The 23,096-nt window shown below is 37.3% G+C and overlaps 1 protein-coding gene across 2 annotated transcripts in view; it reads right to left on the reverse strand.

The window, feature by feature from the left end:
• The window catches only part of GASK1B (golgi associated kinase 1B), a 53,748-nt gene that overhangs the window by 25,346 nt on the left and 5,306 nt on the right, over positions 1-23,096 (reverse strand). For both annotated transcript variants that reach the window (XM_069105633.1, XM_069105634.1), the window contains exon 3: positions 3,823-4,037. In XM_069105633.1, the coding sequence (XP_068961734.1) occupies positions 3,823-4,037 (215 nt within the window). The remainder of the gene's footprint in view (positions 1-3,822; positions 4,038-23,096) is intronic.

The following is a 23,096-nucleotide window of genomic DNA, read 5'->3' on the forward strand; positions in this document are numbered from 1 at the left end:
ATGCCCAGAATTCCACAGTATTGGAACCAAAATTCAAACTCAAGCCTTTTGATTTTAACTAGCAACTTCCTTATTCAGTAAACTGCTTCCCTATGAATGACTATTTGCTTAAAGCAAACGAACAATGATCTAAAAAGAGGTCAGCAGATAATTTTCCTGAACAAACCTTGCAAAACACTCTTAGGCATTATCCCTCCCTTCTTGATCCTCGGTTTAATCCACAATAACCTCCCTCTCTCTCCACCCTTTTAAAAAAATTCAATTCAACTAAGTTCAATAAGCATGTATTAAGAAACTAGTACATAAGAGGTATTGTTCTCGGTGCTAGAGATACAAAGGCATAAATGAAAACAGACTGGCTTTTGGTTAACATTTTCTAAATCCATGCAACTAAAAAGTGGCACAGGATTGGAGTCAAATAGAACTGAACACTAGTTTATTTGATTAACTTATGTTAAGTCTTTATGTCTGAACTCAGCATCAGGGACTCAGATGTACACATCTTGCCACTCAGTTCATCCCAGACTAATGGGTGCCATTCAGCTAAAATCCCAAAATGCATGCAGAGGTGAGCATGCAAGCCCCTAGCCACATTAATCAAGCTCTAAGGTCACATTCCCATGCATCCCTATGTTTCTAGTCATGAGAAGAGAGTCCCTGGAAGTTCATGGGTATCCTGAATATAATGGGAAGGGGGAATCCTGTCACTGGAAGACTTCTCCTGAAACCTTTGTTCAATCACAAACCTTTTAAATCCTCAAACCACACAACTGTTATTTCTCTCTGAGAAATATTCAATTCTATCCATCTTTGAACTATTGGGACTATGCAATCAACAAATTAAAGATTAGTAACCCCATAGAGTAGAAAGAGTACTGAACCATGGTGTCAGGAGAGATATGTACTCTAGTCACCATTCTTCTAACCAACTTTGTGCCTTTGGCAAATAATAGCATTTCCCTAGGGTTCCTTTGAAAATGAGGATTAGACCAAATGATCTTGTCTAGTTCCAGAGATCTAGAAATATTTCTGAGCATCTACTCTTATCTACCTTGCTGAAAGGATGCAAAATAGTTTAACTTAAGGTTTCCTCAACCAACCTACCACCTACCTAAAAAAAAATATTTCAAGATGTCAGGCACTTTAGTTACCAATTGAAGTTTCCTATAGCCGATATAGTTTACACCTTGGGCAAGTCATGTAAATTCTCAGTGTTCTAGGAAACTCTATCTGAGATTATAAGTCAAATCAATAATAGTAGTCCAGAGAAAAAAGGGGTGGAGGGAGGCTACCAAAAATGTCAGATTTCCAAAGGTCAAGGGTGAAAGCTTGCAATTAAGTTGAAATGTAGAGGGTCCTATAGAGCTTTAGCTGTGCTTAAAAGCACTGATTCATACTGGATGATGAAATGATGATAACCCTGAGAACTAAGGACTTGAACAAGATCACATCAAGTATAATCCCTTTCTTCAAATATGTATCATATTGCACAAAGGTAATCTACATTAAATTGCTTGTCATCTTAAGGAGAAAGGAAAGGGGAGAAGAAGAGAGGGAAGGAAGGAGAAAATTTGAAACTCAATTTTTAAAAATAAATGTTAAAAATTATCTTTACATGTAATTGGAAAAAATAAAATACTATATCAAAAAAACAATGTTTATCATAGATTCTGCAAGACTGTCAGTTTCTGTGAAGGGAAAATAATGGGTTCATTCAACATAGGCTGAAAGGTACAATAGATAAGATGTCAGCCTTAGAGGTAGGAATAAGATATCAGAATCAACGGATTAGAGATTTAGAGGTGGAAGGGACCCTAGAGGTCATCTATTTTAACCTCCCTCATTTAAAGATGAGAGAACTGAGGTCAAGAGAGCTATAGCTTGTTTCCAAAGGTCAGAAAGGTAGCAGATGGCAAAGAGAATTTGAATCCAGGTCCTTGACTATAAATCCATTTTTCTTTCTACTTCTTCATGTAAGACTTGGATTCTAGTCCTGATTTTGATACATATGAGATGTCTGACCATGGGCAAGTTACAGAACCTCTCATTGCCCCCAAGAAACTCTCTAAGGCTTTAAGTTACAGAGAATGTACTCATCTGCTTTAGTGTAGTGAGTTTCTATCCATTAAATCCCCTCTACTCATGAAAAATCTTTGCCCCATCCCCTAAAAATAAACTTGGATATTGAAAAAAATAGCCACTGAATCCAAATGTGAATATTTTACACATTTAAGGAGCTTTAATAAAAAGTAAAGCATGTAACTTAAATTTAAAAAGCTATGTCCCTTCCTTGATTTCTAAAATAGCCCAGAATGCCTCAAGGCACTTTTCAGTGGATTCAGCATTCTGAGGTATCAGAATTATCTCCTCCTTCATTGCAGCCAGGGACTAATAAAACAAAGGTACTACTCAGCACCTTTGTGACACAGAAAGTGTCCCAATGTACCAATGGAAATGACAGTAACTGACTGATGATCATACCAAAGTCAAGGACACTCTATAGAGACAGGGGTCAGAAGGGGAAATATGCTGGGGAGTTGCCTAAATGTCTGCCTCTTATAGAAATTCATTGATTACCGTAACTCTTAGTTTCATAAATGTGCTTGCACAACTTTGCCATAATTATGTCTTTTCTAAAAGTACCTAGTCGTAGATCCTGGAGGTCAAAGGGACCCTAAGAAAAACATCTTGGAATTTATCAATTCCTTATGTTCTTTTCATTCAATCAGGGATGTTTAGAGCATATGAGCAAAAAAACGAAAAGTCAGAAATATATTGTTCTATATATACAATAACCACTTCAGTCAAGCCCTTTAAACTTTTTGAAGTTACCTAGTTTACTAAGCTTGTTAAGGGTTTATTATTAAAGCTCAAATCTACCAAAAAGCATTTAAAAGGCAATGGAGAATAATTAATCCACAAATAACAAGGGAGAAGGTGCTGCAATAACATCATAAGTCTAGTGCTGGAAAGGATATTAGAGACAAAATTCCCTATTTTTTACATATGGGTAAACTAAAGCTCAGAAATATTAAGCTATTTGCCCAGTGTTATACCACTTAAAAGTGTGTGTGGTGGAATTTGAATTGATTCCACATCATGGAACCTATTCACTATATCTAGATCCTCTCCAAATACAGTATCTCTTAAAGTCTTAATTCACAGATTTATAGAGATAGAAGGGACCTAAGAAGTCATCTAGCCCACCTCTACCATTTTTCAGATGAGGCCAAGAGCAATTAAGTGAACTAGTCAAGGTAACAGAGACACAGTCTGGATATGAACTAAGGCTAGATTCAATGGATGGTTCACTATATGGTGTTTCTTCTCTAAAGTCTTTGCCAGCTCTATTTAAACATTATTTCAAATATTGTCCAGTTAGAGGTATAGGGATACTGCTATTTATCTTTGGGCAACTAGGTGGTAAAGTGGATAGAGTGACAGACCCAGACACTTACTGGCTGTGTGACTCCAAGCAACCCATTTAACCCTGTTTGCCTTAGTTTCCTCATCTGTAAGATGAGCTGGAGAAGAAAATGGCAAACCACTCCAGGATCTTTGCCAAGAAGAACCCAGTGGAGTCACAAAGAGAGACAACTGAACAACCACAAAAATTCATCTTTCAATAAATTACAATGAACTTTCTAGAATTTTTGCTCAGGAATCTAAAAAGTCCTAATTCTTCTGTCAGACTAGAGTTTAAGTACAATTTAAACTCATGTGAAATTCCTCAAAGTGCTAATGTTTACCCATTCAAATGTACCATTATTATAAAATTCAAATATTTGTTGGACCCAACTATGGACTTGATTTGCTTCTTACCTGAAGCAGAAAATCAAAAAGTGCCATCTTAGACCATTCATGGTGATGTACTTCAGTACATCCCCATTCAGCTTTGGGAGCTCTACCATTTTGCCAACACTTCTGCTTGAGTAATTGTTGATAAGCACCCCAAGTGAGTGAAACAGAAGAATGACTTCCATTATCTGTTGGAGACAATGATGAGTCCCAAAGAATCACAGGGCAGGGATGACCATCTAAAAAGAAGAAGAAAAAATAAACAATATTAATGTGTCTTAGATCTCTTCCAAACTCTCTGCTCCCATTTCTTCAACTGTAAAATGAAGTTACTGAAAAATAAGTGTGCATCCATCAATCGAGAAATGATTGAACAAATTATGATATATTAATATAACTGGATACTGCCATGCCACAAGAAATGATAAAAGAGAAAGTCACAAAGAAACCTGGGAGTTTTATGAACTGATGCCTAGTGAAGTGAGATTTAACCAAGAGAACAATTTATATAGCAACAAAATTGTTGTTATATAATCATTACAAAATTGTTAATATATAATTATTAATGTTAATAAATCATATATAATTTTTATATAATTATATAAGCAAAAACTTTGAAAGACTTAAGTACTGTGATCAATACAATGACCAAGATTCCAAAGGACTCCTGATGGAGAAGTGATAGACTCAAGGTACACAATGAAACTTTTTTTTTTCAAGATGGCCAGTGTGGGGATGTATTTTGCTTGACTTGACAATGTATATTTGCTACATCGGTTGCCTTTTTCATTCATTTCAGTGGGCTGGGTGAGGTGTAAGGAATATTAAATTTCTTTTTTGTTCACTGAAAAAAATTTAAAAAAAAATAAAAGCTTTTACCATCTAATCCCTGGGATGGGGGAGAGGAAAGAGAACATAATGGGAAATCAAGGTGATGCAAAAAAAAAAAATGTTTGAGAAAAATAAAACAAGATGAAGGAGTCAGACTAAGGGATCTCTAACGTTCCTTCCAGGTCCAGTATTCTCTGATTCCAGAACTCTGTCCAGATGATCTTCACTGATACAATCGTCAACACTGTTGGGATATTTGAGAATCATTTTTTTATGAAGATATTTTATAGATGTAGTAGTCATTGGCTCCTAACCACCAATAAAAATGTCCTTTGGTTAATGTGGTCTTACTCCACTTCTAAAAACAGTCACCACAGAAAAGGAAAAAACCCAGACATTTATAATTGTCTATTCAATGTCTGGGTAGAGCTACTCTCCATTTGTAATAACAGCTGTTTCCTTTTCTGAGGCCACATTATGAAGTCAGGAAGACAAGACTTTATAGAAGTTACAAGTAAAATTGTCTGGCTTACTTAACCTACTCCAATACAATCTGAAAAAAAAATACAAGCAAACTCAGCAAACACCCATTAAAGTTCTATTATGTGTAAGATGCTGAGCTAGATACTGGGGATAGAAAGCTTAAAAACAACATAATTCCTGGCCCCAAGGAGCTTAGAATGGGAGGGATAATACAAGGACACAAGTAGCTCAACACAAGATAGGATGTGATAGAGGCAAAACTGAAATCTCAAAATGCTTTAAGAAACTTGAGTGGGAAAGATCAGTTTCAGTTAAGAGGATGAGGGAATCCTTTACAGATGAGGTAATAGCTGAGCTTGACTTTGAAAGATAAAAATAATTCTCAGCATTCCAAGATGACTGGTGTCTATTCCAGGAAAAGTTGTAATTAGGAATTCCAACACCTGAGGGAAAGGTAGTCAGATAGGATATGGAGACCAGAAGAGAGACCTTGGGCATTGTGACACAAATCAGACACTCTCAGAAACCACTACTGGGGAGATCACCACTAGTGGAAGAAGTAGAGTAAGACCAGACTGGGGAAAACTTACCTCAGGTGTGAGTAAGTCTCAGAATTGTAGATGGAGTCTGCTGGTCTTCACCTTCCTATTCATGGGTAATTTATTATCACTGTTTGTCCTTCATTCTGGAAGGGGACCATGTCATCAGGAAGGTGATGTCATAATTTGCAAGTAAATTAAATTAAGTGAGGGAGAGCTGTGCAACATCACAAGCATCACTTTCCTCCCTAGCCATCTGTACAAGTCACTAATGAATTCTGCTTTCCAGTGAGTCCAGCTAAAGTCCACATGATGCCTTACACAACATGAAGCTCATGAAGACTCATTAGAGAGAGGAAGCATGCCCCTTCAGATATATGCACCCTGCTTGGAACAAGCTCCAGTCACCTTGCTCTTGTTAAGGCTGAGTTAGGAGAGAACACTGAGTTAGGAAAGGCAAAACTGAGATCAGCAAGAATTTTAGCTTAACCAGAGCACAAAGTAGATGAAGGATAGTGTAATGGGAATGTAAATTTTGAAGATTTTCCCTGCCCCTAGGCTAAAGTGCACCTGGAGCCTGGGGTGGGAGGCTTGTTTTTCAGTAGATACTTTTTGATTGGGCAGTGAGTCAATAAGGTTGTTACATTCTCTGAGCCAGGAGAAGGCTATATAAGCCCTGATGTGAGGCTTTGTTTTGGGGCTCACTTTGAGAAGTGTTCTGTGATTTGATATGGATTCTGGGAAGCTATTGTCCAGAGGGCCCCCCCCACCCCGGGCTTTGAAACCCAGATGTTGTTTGGTATGAATGTAATGGTTGGACAGTTTGGAAATCTGTCTACTTGATCTATTTTTGTCTTGATAATTCTGTCTGTATCCTTTGAAGTTTGGGGTGCTGACCTTTTTCCCCTGAACTAGGTAAACGATATATATATTTGACTGATTAAAGTAAACTTGTTAACCCATTTTGAGTTGCTTTCCTTTATCAAAGCAGATCCAAGAACCTGTTTGAGCAGCCACCCTGGGGACGCTGGGGTGCTTGCTGCTACAGATAGTCATTGAAATAAGCTTAGAAAAATAGGTTGGTAGACAGAGAAGAAAATTTATTGTTAGATAAATACTATAATTTTTTTTCAGGGCAACTGAAGAAGCTTTTGTTAATTATATTGAAGAGACTTCTCTTAGCACTAAGTGGGAACATGTGACTCAGCTATGGGACTTCAACCCCCAAGCCTCCAAGGATGTGTCCCCAGTGTACTCAGTCTTCATCTCCCTCAAGCAGGTCCCCTTCTTTCACTAAAGAGAAGTCCAATGAAAACACTACAATTACAATATCTTAATCTTACTTAGAGAAACTGTTCACAGTCATTGGATTAATTATGTTGGCTTCTTTTGAACCAAACCTCTTGTCTATAGATGTGGTCATTGTGATTTCATTTTTCTTTAACTCTTTTCTCCTTGGCATTCCAAGTGAGAGGGAAGTGAGAACCTCCAAGGCTCTTATGCTTTTGTGCATTGTCATTTTCAACTGTATTGACAATAAAATTCTCTTTCAAATAGTAAAAAATAAATACGTAATATTACAATCCCATGACTTGGAATTGACTGGATTTTGGAACAGGGAGTATGTTCCTATAGTATGGGAGAGGAAGGAATCAAAGATGATGTTGAGGTTTTGAAACTGGAGGCCTGGGAACATTTCAGCACTATCCTCAGAAATAAAAGAGTTGGGTAGAATGAGGGGTTCTAGCAGGGCAGAGGTTTGATTTGTATATGGTGAATTTGAAATGCCAATGGGACATCCATGTGAAGGTGTCCAGAAGGCAGCTAGAAATGCAGAATTAATGCTCAGGGGAATGAATGGAATCAGAAATGCTGAGTTTTCTAAGTAGAGGTGTCACTTGAAGTCATGGGAATGGAGGAGGATGTCAAAAGAAGAAAGTAGAGACAAGGGAAGATCCAGGATAAAGTTTTGGAGGCCCCAAGAGGAACCACAAGGACATTTCATTTGTCTGAGAGAGAATGCCGAAAGCAAAGATATCAGTCTCAGTAATGGATCACATTTCACATCTAGCCTCAGAAATAAAGTTTCCCCAAATGTCATTTCTTCTTAAGCATATGTCTAGACAGTAAAAATCTCTCACCCAAGATTTTTTCCCCTTTCTAGTGACTTTTGAGTGCTGAAATTTCTTTCCCATTACTAAACTAAATGGAGAAAATGGTCAAGTAGACCATTCACAAGCCAAGACTTTCAATACATACAAGCTCTCTGGGCCTCAGTTTCCTTATCAGGGAGATGAAGGAGTTGAAGCCTATGAACTCTTAAGGTCTCTCCCTTTCACCCCCAAGATGCCAAGATGCTAAGATAGACAGAAGCAGCATCGTAAAGACATATTAATGCAAGGATGGAACTAGCCATGTCTTTACAAAATCACAGAATGTGAGTCTAGAGCTTCACTTTTTATTCTGGAATCTTAGAAAGAACCTTAAAACAACCCAAAGAGACCCATACTAATTAAAAGAAAAACATCCTCACTGAGCTGTAAGCATAACCTAGTCAGCTCATTCCTAACAGACTCAGAAAATTAGGCAGATTACTAAAGCCTCTGAAAAGATGATTGGAATGTCTTGACATGTTAGAGGAATTTTTAAAATCCTTTTTAAAATAACCTCAAGTGTTCCTGAGTCTTGCTCTTTAAAATTTCCCTCACTTGTTAGTGGCTTGGATTTCACCACCTCAATCATTTGACTTAATGTAAAAGTTCTTATCTCAAGTCTTTAATACAGGAAACATTCTTCTTCCCTAACTACCCTCTAATTTGGTATTAGGGTGACCTCAATAACTTTAACAGCACAGACTCAATCATTCGAATCACCTCCTTTCCATTTGGGGCTCTATTCTTCCTGCAGTTAGCTGAGAAATGAAGGGGAGTAAAGATCAAGGACCTTGATAAAGGCCTGTGGAAATTCTTCTATTTTAAGGTAAAAGTGAGAAGAAAATGTACCACCAAACTTTATTATTCTTTTTCACCTTATCAGAAAAGTCAGGAATAGAAAAAGAACATGAAGCAAAACAGTCATTTAAAAAGTTCTATCTCCTTTTAATATTTTCACTCTTTTCCTTGGGCATTTCCATCTAATGTTTGACTTTACTGAAGACTATGAATCCTTCATATTTAACTTAACACTTTCCTTTAGTCAGAGTTGAGGTTTGGGAAGGAGGAAGATGGTCAGAACCTGTGAATTCATTCATTTAGGGAATTCTGGAATGGAGGCAAAGAAAATTGCTTGGGTCACTGGGAAGTTAGGTAGTTTGGCCATGGCCATATAGCTAGTTGGAAAAAGAACTTAAACCAGGTTTTTTGACTGAGATTGAGGGCAACCTTCTGTTCATTACACCATGCTACTTCTCCTAATTAGTGTCTTACATATGGGAGAAAACAGTGATTAGAGCTCTGGATTTGGAGTCAGGAAAACCTAGATTCAAATCCAACTTCAGACACTTCCAAACTATGTGATCCAGGGTAAACCTCTTAACCTCTCTATGCCTCAGTTTCCTCCTCTGTAAAATGGGGGTAATAATAGCACTTACTTCCCAGGGTTGCTGTAGGGATCAAATAAGGCAATATATGTAAAGTTTTGCAAGATTAAAAGTACTATATTAATATGAGCTCATGGAACATAGGTCTTCATCTGGAAGGGGGCTGTGTGGCCATTTAGTCCAACTTCTTTTTTTTTATCCAAAGATGAAGAAACTGAGACCAAGAGAATAGGACTTGTCCAAGATTAGGCAATGGTTCCAAACTCATTCTTTCTATTTTACTGCTCTATGTTTAGTTTCCAAAATACAAATGGCTCCCCTCTTCCATCTCCCTCCCAAAACAAATATTCAAACAAAAGAGTCCCATGTAGAGTGAAGAAACATCTAAAAACCAGATCATCCAGGAGACTCTGTCATTTGAACAAAAATATTATACAGGAGCATAAAGAGGCAAATAAACTCTCTCGGCTCTCTTCTTTTTGGAAGAATATCAAGTTTGAAGGTGAACAGGAGGGAGCATAGGCTAGCCTTTCAAGATTCCAAATCACTTCAACTTTAATTTCAGAGAAGCATTGGAGATAAGATGAGTTTTGCATCTGCTCATTCTTGGGCCACCAGAATTTGGGCAAAGTTTTGAATACCAATGAGTTGAGTCACGCCAAGTTGTCCCACAATTATTATTTCAAAATTCCAATGCACTAATAAACAATGGAAAGAGATATCTCATTGCCCTTTCACTGAGGAACCTTTTATAATTATTATTATTCCAAGAACTCCAAAGTAATCAAAGAAAGCCAGAATATCACATATAAAATAATACACTGGGCTGGATCAAAGAATTGGCTTTCCTCTTTTCAGGAAACCACGAAGAACGATAAGGAAACCATCACAATTACATACTAAGTCCTAGAAAAAAAAGTTGTAGAAAAAGTTCCCAATTTTTAAACTTTTTAAGCACCCTCCTAAGCCATCCACGCACCTAAGAATCTAAAAATAATGTTTGAATTCTTCCCCACACTCATGCACATTTTTCAAGGAGCACTCAAATTCTTCTGATCTGGCAAAAAATGCCCCAGAGGAAGGAAGCAGAACCCAAGGTAACAAGTAGTAGTTGAAAACTTAGCTCCATATGGATCATCCCCACGTAACCCACAGCCCCTTAAGATTTCCAAGTTGTTCCTTTAGAATATTATGGTATAGCCCACGGCTCAACTTCTTTGTGCCTCCACTCACATTACTGTTTAGGTTAATGATACTTTTTGCAGATGTGGGCCCAGATGTGAAGGAACTATAAATATCACTGATGAGAAATTGTAGAAATTGTGATTTTTTTTTAAAGAAATGAATAGGAGTTGGTTGGATTTGATGGAGTGACTAAGAAATAGCACCTATAAACAGGACATTGATTCAATCAACATAAACTGAAAACTTTCAATAGGTTTTTCTCTTCTCATTCTGCCCTGTCAAAATGATGTACTATTTTACTCTCAAGAGATATCTTCATGATGGGAAGATAGAATTCTAGCTGTCACAGTGGCGAGAAAGCAAGCTTTATGAGATGAGGAAAGGTTCAAATGAACTAAAGCCTATAGTTCTGTCTTGAAGATTGAGACTTTCCAGTATATCTTATCCTTGATGTTCACTTGTTTTCAGTCATGTTTGACTCTTCATGGCCCCATTAGGGGTTTTCTTAGCAGAAATGCAAAAGGAGTAGTTTGCCAGTTCTCCAGATTATATTACAAATGAGGAACTGAGGCAAATAAGGTTAAGTGACTTGCCCAGGGTCACATAGCTAGTAAGCATCTGAGGTCAAATATGAACTCACAAAGAGGAGTCTTTCTCACTCCAGGCCTAGTACTCTATCCATTGCACCACCCAGCTTCCTGTATATCCTTTTTTATTTTTGTTTTGTTTTGGTTTGTTTTTTAATTATTATTAATTAATTTTTAGTTTGAAACATTCACCTCCATAACATTCTAAATTTTCTCCTCCTCACTCCCTACCCACTTCCCCAAGTTGGTGTGCAATATTCACATTAAACATATTTTCACATTAATCATGTTGTAAAGAAAAATTAGAAACTATGGAGGAACCATGAGAAAGACAAAAAAAAAAAGAAAGAGAGCAAAAAGCATCCTTCCATCTGCCTTCAGACTCCATAGTTCTTTCTCTGGATGTGAAAAGCATTTTCCATCATTAGTCTTTTGGAGTTGCCTGAGATCCTTGCATTGCTGAGAAGAATTAAGTCTATCAAAGTTGGTCATCACACAAAGTTAATGCTACTGTGTACAATGTTCTCCTGGTTTTGCTCACTTCACTCAGCATCAGTTCATGTAAGTCTTTCCAGGCTCTTTTCTAAAGCCCACCTGTTCATCATTTCTTATGGAACAATACATTCATATACCACAACTTGTTCAGTCATTCCCCAATTGATAAGTATCCTCCCAATTTCCAATTCTTGGTCACTACAAAAAGACCTGCTATAAATATTTTTGTACATATGGGTCCTTTTCCCGTGTTTATGATCTCTTTGGGATACAGACGTAGAAGTGGTATTACTGAGTCAAAGGGTTAGCACAGTTGTATAGTCCTTTGCTTCCTATATATCTTACCTAAGTAAGCTGAATACTTCTGAATTTTTCTTTCTTCACAAGTATTTTTAAAACAATTCTATATGATAAAAAGCAAAAGAAGTAAATTCCGTTGAAGCAATTGAACATATGAATCAATAATAATGGTAGCATTTATATAGCACTTTAAGGTTTGCAAAATGCTTTACAACTATCATCTCATTTTTTTTCTCACAACAATCATGGATTACTATACTCATTTTACATATGAGGGAACTGAGAGAGACAAAAGGTTAAGTGGCTTACTTAGGGTCACACAGCTAGGAAGTATTAGAGTCTACATCTGAACTTAGGTCTTCCTGACTCCAGTCAAGTCCAGTGTACTATCCACTGCACCATTTGCTACCTACAACAAAAAAAACCTCATTTTTTTTTCATTTTGGACAACATACCATCAGAGTTTTATTCAAAGATGATTATATCAAAATTATCTGTAATTGCAAAAAAATGGAAATAAACTAAATTCCAATCATGGGGCGGTGGGGGGAGAAGCATAAAGAATGTCAAATGAAATTAAGGTAAACAAATATGAAGAATGCAAGGAAATGTTGAGAAATGATTGAAGGTGATACAGAGCAGAAAGAAACAGAAGCAGAATAGTATACATGAATTATGACATGAAGAGAAATCAATGGGAATAGACTAAGATTCCTACCAGAGACCTGGAACAAATCAGTTATTACAACAGTTTATGGATTGAGTTCCATTTACTTAAATGTAAACATTTGCAAAGCAGGCCTGAAGCTGTTGTTCCCCTACCCAAGAAACGTTGGTGACTTTACATTGCCTATAATATCAAAAGCAAACTCCACTCCTTAGTGAGTGTAAAGTTTTGTAAAAACTATTCTCCATCTTACACTCTTCAATCTAGCCAAGGTGACCATCTCTCTGCTGAAACATGATGCTCCGTCTCCTCTCAGTGTCTTTGCAGAGGCTGTGCCCCATGCCTGGAATGCACCTCCTCCTCTCATCGATTTCACAGAATCCCTCTATTCCTACAAAACAGTTCAAGCACTATCTTCTACATGAAGTCTTTCTGATTCCCCTTAACTAGAAGTGCCCAATTATTTTGTATTTATTTCTATTTATTCTGTAAGTCAAATATAAATGTCTCTGTTGTACATATCTTTAGAATTTAAGTTCCTTACTAATAGAGACTGTTTTATTTTATTTTTTAATCCCAAATACCTGCTGCATAGTACACAGCTAGGTGGTTTGGTGGATAGAGCATTGGGCCTGGATTCAGGAGGACCTGAATTCAAATCCAGATTAGACATTTACTAACTGTGTGAGTTTGGGCAAGTCACTTAATCTCTTCTTGCCTCAGTTTCCTCATCTGCAAAATGGAGGATAATAATAGCACCTATCTCCCAGGGTTCTTGTGAAAATAAAATAAGATAATAATTGTAAAGTGTAAGGTCAGAGTAGGTGCTATATAAATGTTAAGTGATTGGTGTGCACGTTTTTGTGTTGTTGTTCTTGCTTTGAACTGCAGCAGGTAGGCAGCACAGTACATAGAGTCACAGACTTGAAGTTAGGAGAACCTGAGTTCCAATCCTGCCTCAGTCACTTGGCATGTCGTCAATCCTCGTTTGGACTCTCTCCTCATCTATCATAATAGCATTTCCTCACCAGGTTGCTGAGAGCATGCAAATGCTAGCTACTGTCATTATCGATGAGGCAAATTTCTACTGTGAAAAATGCCTCTAGAGAAGCAGGTGGGCAAATTGTCTTCAACTTATATGTTATTTATTATGCTGTGGCTAAGTAACTTGTCCCTGGTCACAGGGTATAAGAAGTACATAGCATAGTGGAAAGAATGTGAAATTTAAAATCAGAGGACCTATGTCTGAATCTCAGGTCTACAACTGTGCTACCTCTGGGCCTCGGTTTCCTCCTCAGTAAAATAATGAAACTGGACTAGTTGATTTCTAACATCCCTTCCAGCTCTAAATCTCTGATCCTTTGAGCCTGTTTCAATAAAAGCCTTGAACCTAGGTCTTGCTTAAGATTCAAGGTCAGTTCTCTGTCATCTAAGCTACACAGCATCTTAGTGTAATATTCATTATTTCTTATAATAAATCATTTTTAATTCTGAAATAATTGATAAACTTAGTATCATCCTTAGCCTGATTTTAACATCTATACTTTGGTGTGAACATTGGCTCCTAGATTATGCCATACTTTAGGTGAATGCTAACTATGTTGGATGTAACTGAGAATATCCATGTCTGCATTTCCCTCTGAGCAGAATCAGTAAGAGAATATCCTAAGAACTTTCACAGGAAGCACTTTTTACCACATGTACCAAATTCCCAGCCTCTGTTTGAACAAGACAAATTGGAAAGTGACAACATAGCTCATAGCCCTTCATTAAAAAACAACTTTACAAAGCACAGTAAGGGAAAAAGAATAGGACAAATGAAAACTATGGCAAATTTTCATGATAGAAAATGAGTTCTGTGTGACTCTGAGGCAATTGTCAATAATCCATTACAGGACACTGACTATAATGTAGCTATTCCCTAATTGTGGATGGCAATTGTCAATCCATTATGTGGTGCCAATGATAGTAGAGCAGTTCCCTAATTGTTAATGAGCTCCTCCTCAGTACCATCCATCTCTCTTTTTCTACGATGCTTATCACAGTCAGACTGACACTTAAACAAAAATATTGGATGGGCATAAAGAGGCAGATAAACTCTCAGCTCTCTTCTTTTTGAAGGAACATCAAACTTGAGGGTGATTAGGAGGGCGAATGGGCTAGGCTCTCAGGATTCAAAACAATTTAAATTTAAATTTGGGGAAACCTAGGAGATGGATGAGTTTTGCATCTGCTCATTCTTGGGCCACAGGGACTTAGGCAAAATCTTTGCACAGTAGATTAAAAGTGTCTTGGGGTGGCTAGGTGGCGCAGTAAGTAAAGCGTTGGCCCTGGAGTTAGGAGTACTTGAGTTCGGTTCCATCCTCAGACACTTAACACAAAAATACTAGCCGTGTAACCTTGGGCAAGTTACCTAACTCCAATTGCCCTCCAAAAGGCAAAAAAAAAAGTGTATTGAAAGAAACAAGTCTTTTTCATATCCAAAGAATTAATTAAATCCTAAGGAGAGGCCAATATGATATGTCACAAGAATCAGTAACAGAAGATACGAATAAAGACTTTTGTCCGGTATACCAAATATGCAGGCCTTAGTTCACTTTGTATTAGCAGCCAGGATATTTCAACATTCCAGTGTGAGAGAGAGGAATGCTTCTTTCCCTCTGGCAAAAGCATCATCCAGAAAAGGGGAGGCCATTCTCTAGACATCTACAAATGGAAAAAAAAAGTTGTTCGTTTTAATACCCCTTAAAGTTCTTAGGGAACCAAGCATGAGTGATGTATTGAGTAGTGCCTCAGAAATAGCCACCCAGTGGTATAATACATCTGCCCATAAGAGTAATCTAAAGTTAATGAAGGATATAGTGTGTGATGTCCTGGATAAGATCTGGTAGAAAGAATACAAGAGTAGAGTCCTGGCTTTACCACTGACTTGGTAGTGCCCTGGAGACATGTCTTTTCATACTTTTGTGCCTCAGTTTTTTCATTGGGAGGGTATGGGAATGATGACTCTTATCCTACCTCACAAGTTGTTTGGAAGAACAAATGAAATTATAAGTATGGAACCACTTTTTAAAACATAAGGCTCTGGAGGTAGGGGATTATAAGATCTTCATTATTTTTTTTAAAAGAAGGACAAAATGCTGGAGTAACCCATCAATCTAAGCCAAAGTCAACTTAAGCAACTGAGCCCTTTAGTCCATAAGGGACATTGGAAAATTGAGTATTCCTTGGTTACAGATTGCCTTGATGTATTATGATACATTTTCTCAATTACATATGTTTCTGAGCAATGTATGATGGATTCATGACTTTAGGAGATCTCTGGAGTATACTAGAAAATTAGATAAGGATGAAAATGGCTAAAAGAAGGGGTTTCCCTATTTTAAAAAATAGCTTGCACCAAACAAAATTCTCTGCTTTGTTTTTAAAATGAAATTATGTTCCCTATTTAGAACCTGTCCCAACAAGCAAAAACTTCGGCTCTCTACCATCAGCCTTTGACTTCCTCCCTGGCTATGGAAATTACCTGGCTTTCTATGTTTCAAATTTTCCCCTCTGCAAAATGGAAGAAAACACTTTACTTCAGAAGGGAATAACATGACACAGCCCTTATGCCAGATACCCCACCCCAAACCCAAATCATCATACTAGAGACCTTGACCGAACAGATGAGAATCTACTTGTATCAAAGCCTTTTCTTTACATGAGGCCTTTTCTGATCTCTACAATTGTTAATTCTTTTTCCCTCTCAAAATTCCTTTTTATTACTTAGTATATCCTTTATTTTTCCTTTCTATTTACTTTTTATAATGCCCCCACACCAAGTAGAATATAATCTCCTTGAGGAGCTCCTGCTTTTGTAGCCCTATCACCTTATTCATATGTCATGTACATACTCTAAAATTAATGGACTGTTGAATGAACTTTACTTCCTTGAGAGCCTGGACTTATGAGCACTAATATGGAAGTCAGGGCTCCACTTCTGGCTCAGGATCCCTAGTGGTAAGGAGCAGAAGGTAAGCCCAGAACAAAGGTATGGCCATTGTCAATGGCTGAAGACAGCTATATACAAAGTAAAACTGCAAATTGCTTAGACCTAATGAGGTCAAAGTAGTTTGCAAGTTTGTGGAACTCAGCATTTTTCTAAAAGTATTGCAGTGCCAGGGCTATTTTCAAAACCTTCTCTATGCTCTACTAGACTCATCTGTCAACCTGGAACCAAGAACAAATTATGAGATTCTCTTTCCCCCTCCACCCTCTCTCCAATATCACCTAGCAACGGATTGTACTTTTATCAGAACCTATCAAGGTAGGAGCAATAAAGCAAGGGAAAATAAAAACCCCAAGATGATTTTCTCTTCTAACGTAATAAGAAAGTGTATGGCAGGTTGGGAAACAATGAGACTCTCAATGGGAGCTTGTAGAGTGCCTGTGGTTTGTCAACTAAGTAGTCATGATATCAGAATTCCTAGAAATGGCCACCTTCATTTAACATGACAGCTCTGTGTTCATAAAGCCTCATCCTAAAAATAACACGTGCATCATGTGTCTTCCATGCTGAGCTTGAATAATAGTAGAGTGCTAAAGGCTGTCCCAGCAGCATCTCTTGAGATTCATTCACACTGTTAAACAGACTATGAGGGGAAGTTTTGGCAATGTTGTTAAATTGTTCACAGAAGGGGGTTTTATTTCATTTCTCCCTGGTTCATGGCTTTTACAAGGCCAATGTTAGTTTTATCTTTTCCTAAATAAATTTTAAGCTACTTGAAAACATTTTTGTTTTTTTTAAATCATCAAATTGATGTCAGAAACACAAAAGAAAGCCTCCAATTTTCTTTACCATGATCTATGTAGAAGCAACACTGTACTTGATTTGAAACTATCCAAAGAACAGTTTGACACATACATGTGACACACTGTAACCTGTTGATAAAAAGTGTTGATAAAATTTTGGTTTCTTTGTAATGCAAGCCAATTCTGATTTTTTGAAATTGCATTATTCCAAACCATTCTGGAGAACAATTTGGCACTATGCCCAAAGGACTATAAAATTATGCATACCCTTTGATCCAGCAATAATATTGCCAGGTCTATATCCCAAAGACATCCAAAAAGAAGGAAAAAAGACATATTTGTCCAAAAATATTTATAATAGCTCTTTTTGTGGTAGCAAAGAATTGGAAATCAAAGTCATGCCCATAAACTGGGGAATGGTTAAACGAGCTGTAGTATATGATTGCAATGAAATATTAACTGTGGTGTAAGAAATGATGAGTTAGATGATTTCAGAAAAACCTGGAAAGAATGACAACTAATGCTTAGTGAAATGAACAGAACCAGGAGAATGGTGTACACAGTAACAGCAATATTGTTCAATGAAGAATTGTGAGTGATGTAGCTATTCTCAGCTATGTCATCGATCCAAGACAATCCCAAGGGACTAATGATGAAACATACTATACTATCCATCTCCAGAGAAAGAACTGATATTGTTTGAATACAGACTGAAGCATGCTTTTTTTTTTACTTTTTTTCAATTTATTTTCTTTATTCAAGCCTTCCTATACAAAATGACTAATATGGAAATGTTTTACATAATTGTATAACTAAATCTGATTATTTACCATCTCAAGGAGGGGGCAGGAGAGGAAGGGAGAGAAGGATAGAATTTGGAACTTAGAAATTTTAATAAAAATGTTTTAAAAAATAAGTCATTATATCTATGGTTTTCTTAATGCCAAAAAAATACATTTTTAAAACAAAACACATTTCTAAGTGTTCATAGCTATGTATTTGCTTGCCTTTCTTCCTAGATATATGTATTGTGAACACTGAATGTAAAAATGGATTAAATTTATATGAGAACAAAGATGAAAAGAAGAAGGCAAGATACTGTAGAGAGAGGACTGAGAGTCAGATTCCAGATCTGAGTTCAAATTCCAGCTCTGCTATTTCCTATCTATGTGACTTTGGGCAAGGCATGTAACTTCTTCGGACCTCAGGTTCTTTATTAAAAAAAAAAAAAAGAAGGTCAAATCAGATTTTGACAGACTAGAAATCATCACTTAATAAGATATCCGAATAAATATTATGGTGGAACCACTAGGGTTTGCCCCAGGGCACAGAAATTTAAAAGATACAAATAATACTTGCAGTCTGAAATAGCTGGCTTTGTCATCTAATTAATAAAAATTGGTTAAAATGAGGAGTTCCCAGAGCTCTCTTCCCCTGGCAGCTATATCCCAAATGAATTCCTTTCTAGCTTAGCCCTATCCATATATATCCTATACACAGGCCTCCTGGTGTCCCAAGGATAAAATTATCTGAGATCAAAAGCTGGAAAAGACCTCTGAGGCCATCTAGTCCCACCATCTCATTTTACTAAGGCCCAGAAAGGTTAATTAGCTTACCCAAGGTACAAGGGCACACAAGTAGAAACCATCAAAGGTGGTATTTAAACCTTTGGTAGCTGACTCTAGGATGTCTTCCAACACACACACGTATACATGCATACACGTGCGCGCACACACACGTATACATGCATACACACGCGCACACACAGAGTGCTTTAATTTGCTTATGCCAGGCCCAAGAATTCTAAGTTACAGTTGTGTGGCATGAGGGACAATTTTTAAAGCTGGTTTTTATTAGGAATCATATGTTTTTGTCTGGAATCATACCATGCTACATTTTTAGTTGAAGAAGCAGACTCATCATTTCAAAGACCAAGTTAAAACAGTCTCCTTAAGGTTGAATTTCAGTTCCTTTGGTCAAGTAGTAAATAAATAAATGTTGGGTGTGGAGTTGTCTGAAGGATGAGAAGAGGCCTGATGTAGTAGAGAGAAAGAAAGTCAGTCTTGGAATCAGGAAGTTCTGATAGGATGACTCTGGGCAAACAACATATCCTCTCTTGCTCCAGGAAATTCTCTGAGATTATTAATTGCAGTTTTATAGTGGGTTTCCTCACCTGGAGTTCCCTATGCCAATGAAATCACAGGTTCAATACTTCAATGCACAGTTACACACTCATACACATGAAGAAATCAGTCCAGTGGCAGCTGGTGAATTTTAAAGTAACCACAGCCCCCTCCCACACCACTATGAAGTATTACACTTTCAGTTTTCCTTCCTCCTTTCATTCAACTCCTGAACAAATACACCCTTTCTTTTATAAAGTCTGGGGCTCAATTCTCACAAAATGGTCTCTTAAAAGGAACTGTGGTTACTTTCATGGTGTATATGTGTGTATGTGTGTGTGTGTACATCCTGATACAATGAGATCTAGGTGGCACAGTGGAAAGAATGCTGAACTTGAAGTCAGAAAGACCTGCGTTCAAATGATACCTGAGAACCTTATTAGCTGTATGACCCCCTAGGCAAGTCACAATTTTTCTCAGTCTCACTATCTTCTTCTATAAAATGGGGGCAATTAGCTATAATTACCTATCCTATAGACTTCTTGAAAAATTAAAAGATGTAATTTAAGCAAAGTGCTTTGCAAACCTTAAAATAGTATATGAATCTTAGCTGTTATTTTAAGTATAAAATGCTTTGTAAACCACAAAACATCAAAGATACATATGTGCATATGTATATATACATATATATTTAGCTATAATGTTACTGTTTTGCAAACCTTTAAGTACTATGTGAATGTTAGCTATAATTATTATTATATGTGTAAAGTGCTTTGCAAACCATAAAGCATGTACATAGAGCTATTTTTATATTATAAAGTCCTTTATAAATCTTAAAGTATATATCAATATTAGTTATTATTACATCATAAAGTATTTTTGCAAACCCTAAAGAGTCATTTCAAAGCTAGGTATTATTAAATGTGTAAAACACTTTGCAAAACTTAGCTAAAAAATTTTAGATATGCACATGTATGTACATATACATATAGATGTATACATACACTACAGGGTTAAAACTCAGACATGTCAAAGACTTTATCCACTTGCACATTCAATGACAGAAGGTATGGCCCAGTCTGTCCTGAATTAGCTGCTATGTGCTTGGGCTGTACATTCACGTTTAGCTTTGGTTACTTCTGATGCCCTGATGGTCAACATTAGACCTCAGTCCTGTTAGCTTTCTGTTTCAGTCACTGCGAGGACTCTAAAGTAATCATACCACTGATTCCTATCATAAAAGAGAAGAGTCCTTTAAAGTTATGTCTCCCCATTCTGTACATACCTATACTTTATATGTATTTGTATGCTATGCTTTGGGCATATATTATATTATATTATTACATCATATTATAACGACAGCATTTATTAAACACTTCTTACATGCCAGGCACTGTGTGAAATGCTATTTACAATTATCTGATCTTCAAAATAATCCTGGTGCTATTATTATCCCCATTTTACAGTTGAAGAAACTGAGACAGGTACCAGTTAAGTGATTTCTCCAAGGTCACCCATCTAGCAAGTGTCTGAGGCTAGATTTGGTCTAAAAAGCTCCTGACTGCAGGCCAAGCACTCTATCCACTGAACCACCTAGCTGCCTGTCATCTTTATAATTTAAATGCTTAACAGATCTTCAGTGTTGATGGCTTGTTTTCTCCACTAAACCAAATAACAGCTCCTCCATATTCTACTTCATGGCTGTGGCCCAAAAAGTACATCTCCTGCAGGTATCCAATTTTCTGGTCATGCACTTCTCCACAATTAGCTAGGTTTTCCCCTTAAGGAAAAACTGCCTGCTTGTCATCCAGACTGTATATGAAGCTTTGCCCTGTGTGTAGGGCAAACCAAAGCCTCTGCTCTGCTGGCATAGTCTTTGAGAATTCCAAGTTACATCCATGTGAAAATAAGGCATGGGACTTTTGTGGAGGCAATTGAAGAAGAACCATCCAAAAGATGGGAATAAAATAATAAGAAGAAAAACTCACACATATTGTATCTCTAAAGTTTACAAAATATTTTCTTCATTATTAGGGAGGCAGAAGACTATGAGAGGAAAGGCAATTGCTCTTTAGCCATTAGAGTCAGAAGGTCTGGGTTTGAATTCTACCTCTGAAGCCTATTACTGTGTAACTATGGGCAAGTCATCAAACCTCCCTGGGACCAAGGATTTTCTTCTTCCCATATCTTACATTATATGAGCCCTTTTCATTATTTCCCATTCTAGCCCCCATTTTCCAGTCTTTGATGAAGAGAAGGCCAATCCCGTCACTGAGATCAACCCTTCCACATACTATCTCTAAAAAACTGCTCCCACAATCATCTCCCTTTCTCTATTATCTTCATTCTCTCCTTCCCTATTTACTGGTTCTTTCCCTGATACCTACAGACATGCTCAAATTTCTATGTTCTTAAAAGATATTCTCCAAATCCTACCACCACCTAAGCTATTCTCCCTTTCTTAGCCAAATTCCAACAAAAAAAAATACTGCCTTTACTCTCTCTCTTCTCATCTCTTTTTAATCTTTTGAAGTATGACTTCTGATATCATTGTTCAACTGAAACAGCTTCCAAGTTACCAATGATTTTTCCTCTGCCTTTTACTAGTTCTCATCTTGCTTGCCTTTCTCTACAGCTTTCAATACTGTTGACCAGCTTTCCACCTGGATAACCTCTCTTCTGGATTTTCATGGCACTCCTCTCTCCTGGTTCTCCTCCTGCCTATCTGACCATTCCCTCCCGGTTTCCTTTTACTAGACTATCATCCATATCATGCCCTCTGTGAGTATTCCCCAAAGGTCTGTCCTGGGACCTCTTTTCTCTGAAAATACCCTTGTTAAGGCATCAATTCATGTAGGACCTGATTTTGATCTCCATGCTAAGGACTCAAAAAGAATTATATCTCTAGCTTCAGTCTCTTGAGTTCTAGTTGTCCATGGGCACAAATTGCCAACTGAATATTTCAAATGGGATGCCTCATAGACACACCTCAAATTCAATATGTCCAAAACACAACTCACCTTTCCCCTCAAATTTCCCCTTCTTTCAATCTTCCCTAAGAATCCTCTTCATTTCAGAATGCCTAGACTGGTAGCCTCACTGTTATCCTTGACTCCCCATTTAATCTTCTTCAACTTACATAGCCAATCATTTGCCACATCATGGTATTTCTTTCTCTATGACATCTTTCATCTTATGTGCCCTTCTCTTTACTCAGTTATTGCACTATTTCAGGTCATCATTACCACCCACCTCGTGCACTGAAATAAACATCTTATTATCCTCCCAGAGACAAGTATCTCCTTACCCCAATCCATGTGCTACAAAGCTGCCAAAGTAATTTCTCTAAAGCATGTCACCTTTTTCCCACCACCTGTAACTCAGAAAACTCCAATGGTTCCTAATTATCTCTAGGACCAAAGATGAAGTCTGCTTATCATTTAAAGCTCTTTATGACATGGCCTCTTTCCAATTTGAATACATTCCTCCCATTTATGAACTCTATAGCCCAGCAATATTAGCCTCCTAGCTGTTTCTCATATACATGCTCCATTTCCCACCTCTAGGACTTTGCGCTAGCTATTCTTCATGACTAGAATGCTCTCCCTCCTCATCCCAGACTCACAGAATCTATGGCCTCCTTTAAGACTTAACTTAAGTGCCACCTTCTCCAGAAGTCCTTTCTCAGTCCCCTCAGCTACTCAAGTCTTCACCTGAAATGTTACTGCCAAACTTCTTGGGATTCATCTTGTATGT

The sequence above is a fragment of the Petaurus breviceps genome, unplaced genomic scaffold, assembly GCF_028583685.1.
Source record: "Petaurus breviceps papuanus isolate PSGF00001 unplaced genomic scaffold, PetGlider_PUasm1.0 76, whole genome shotgun sequence".
Taxonomy (NCBI): domain Eukaryota; kingdom Metazoa; phylum Chordata; class Mammalia; order Diprotodontia; family Petauridae; genus Petaurus; species Petaurus breviceps.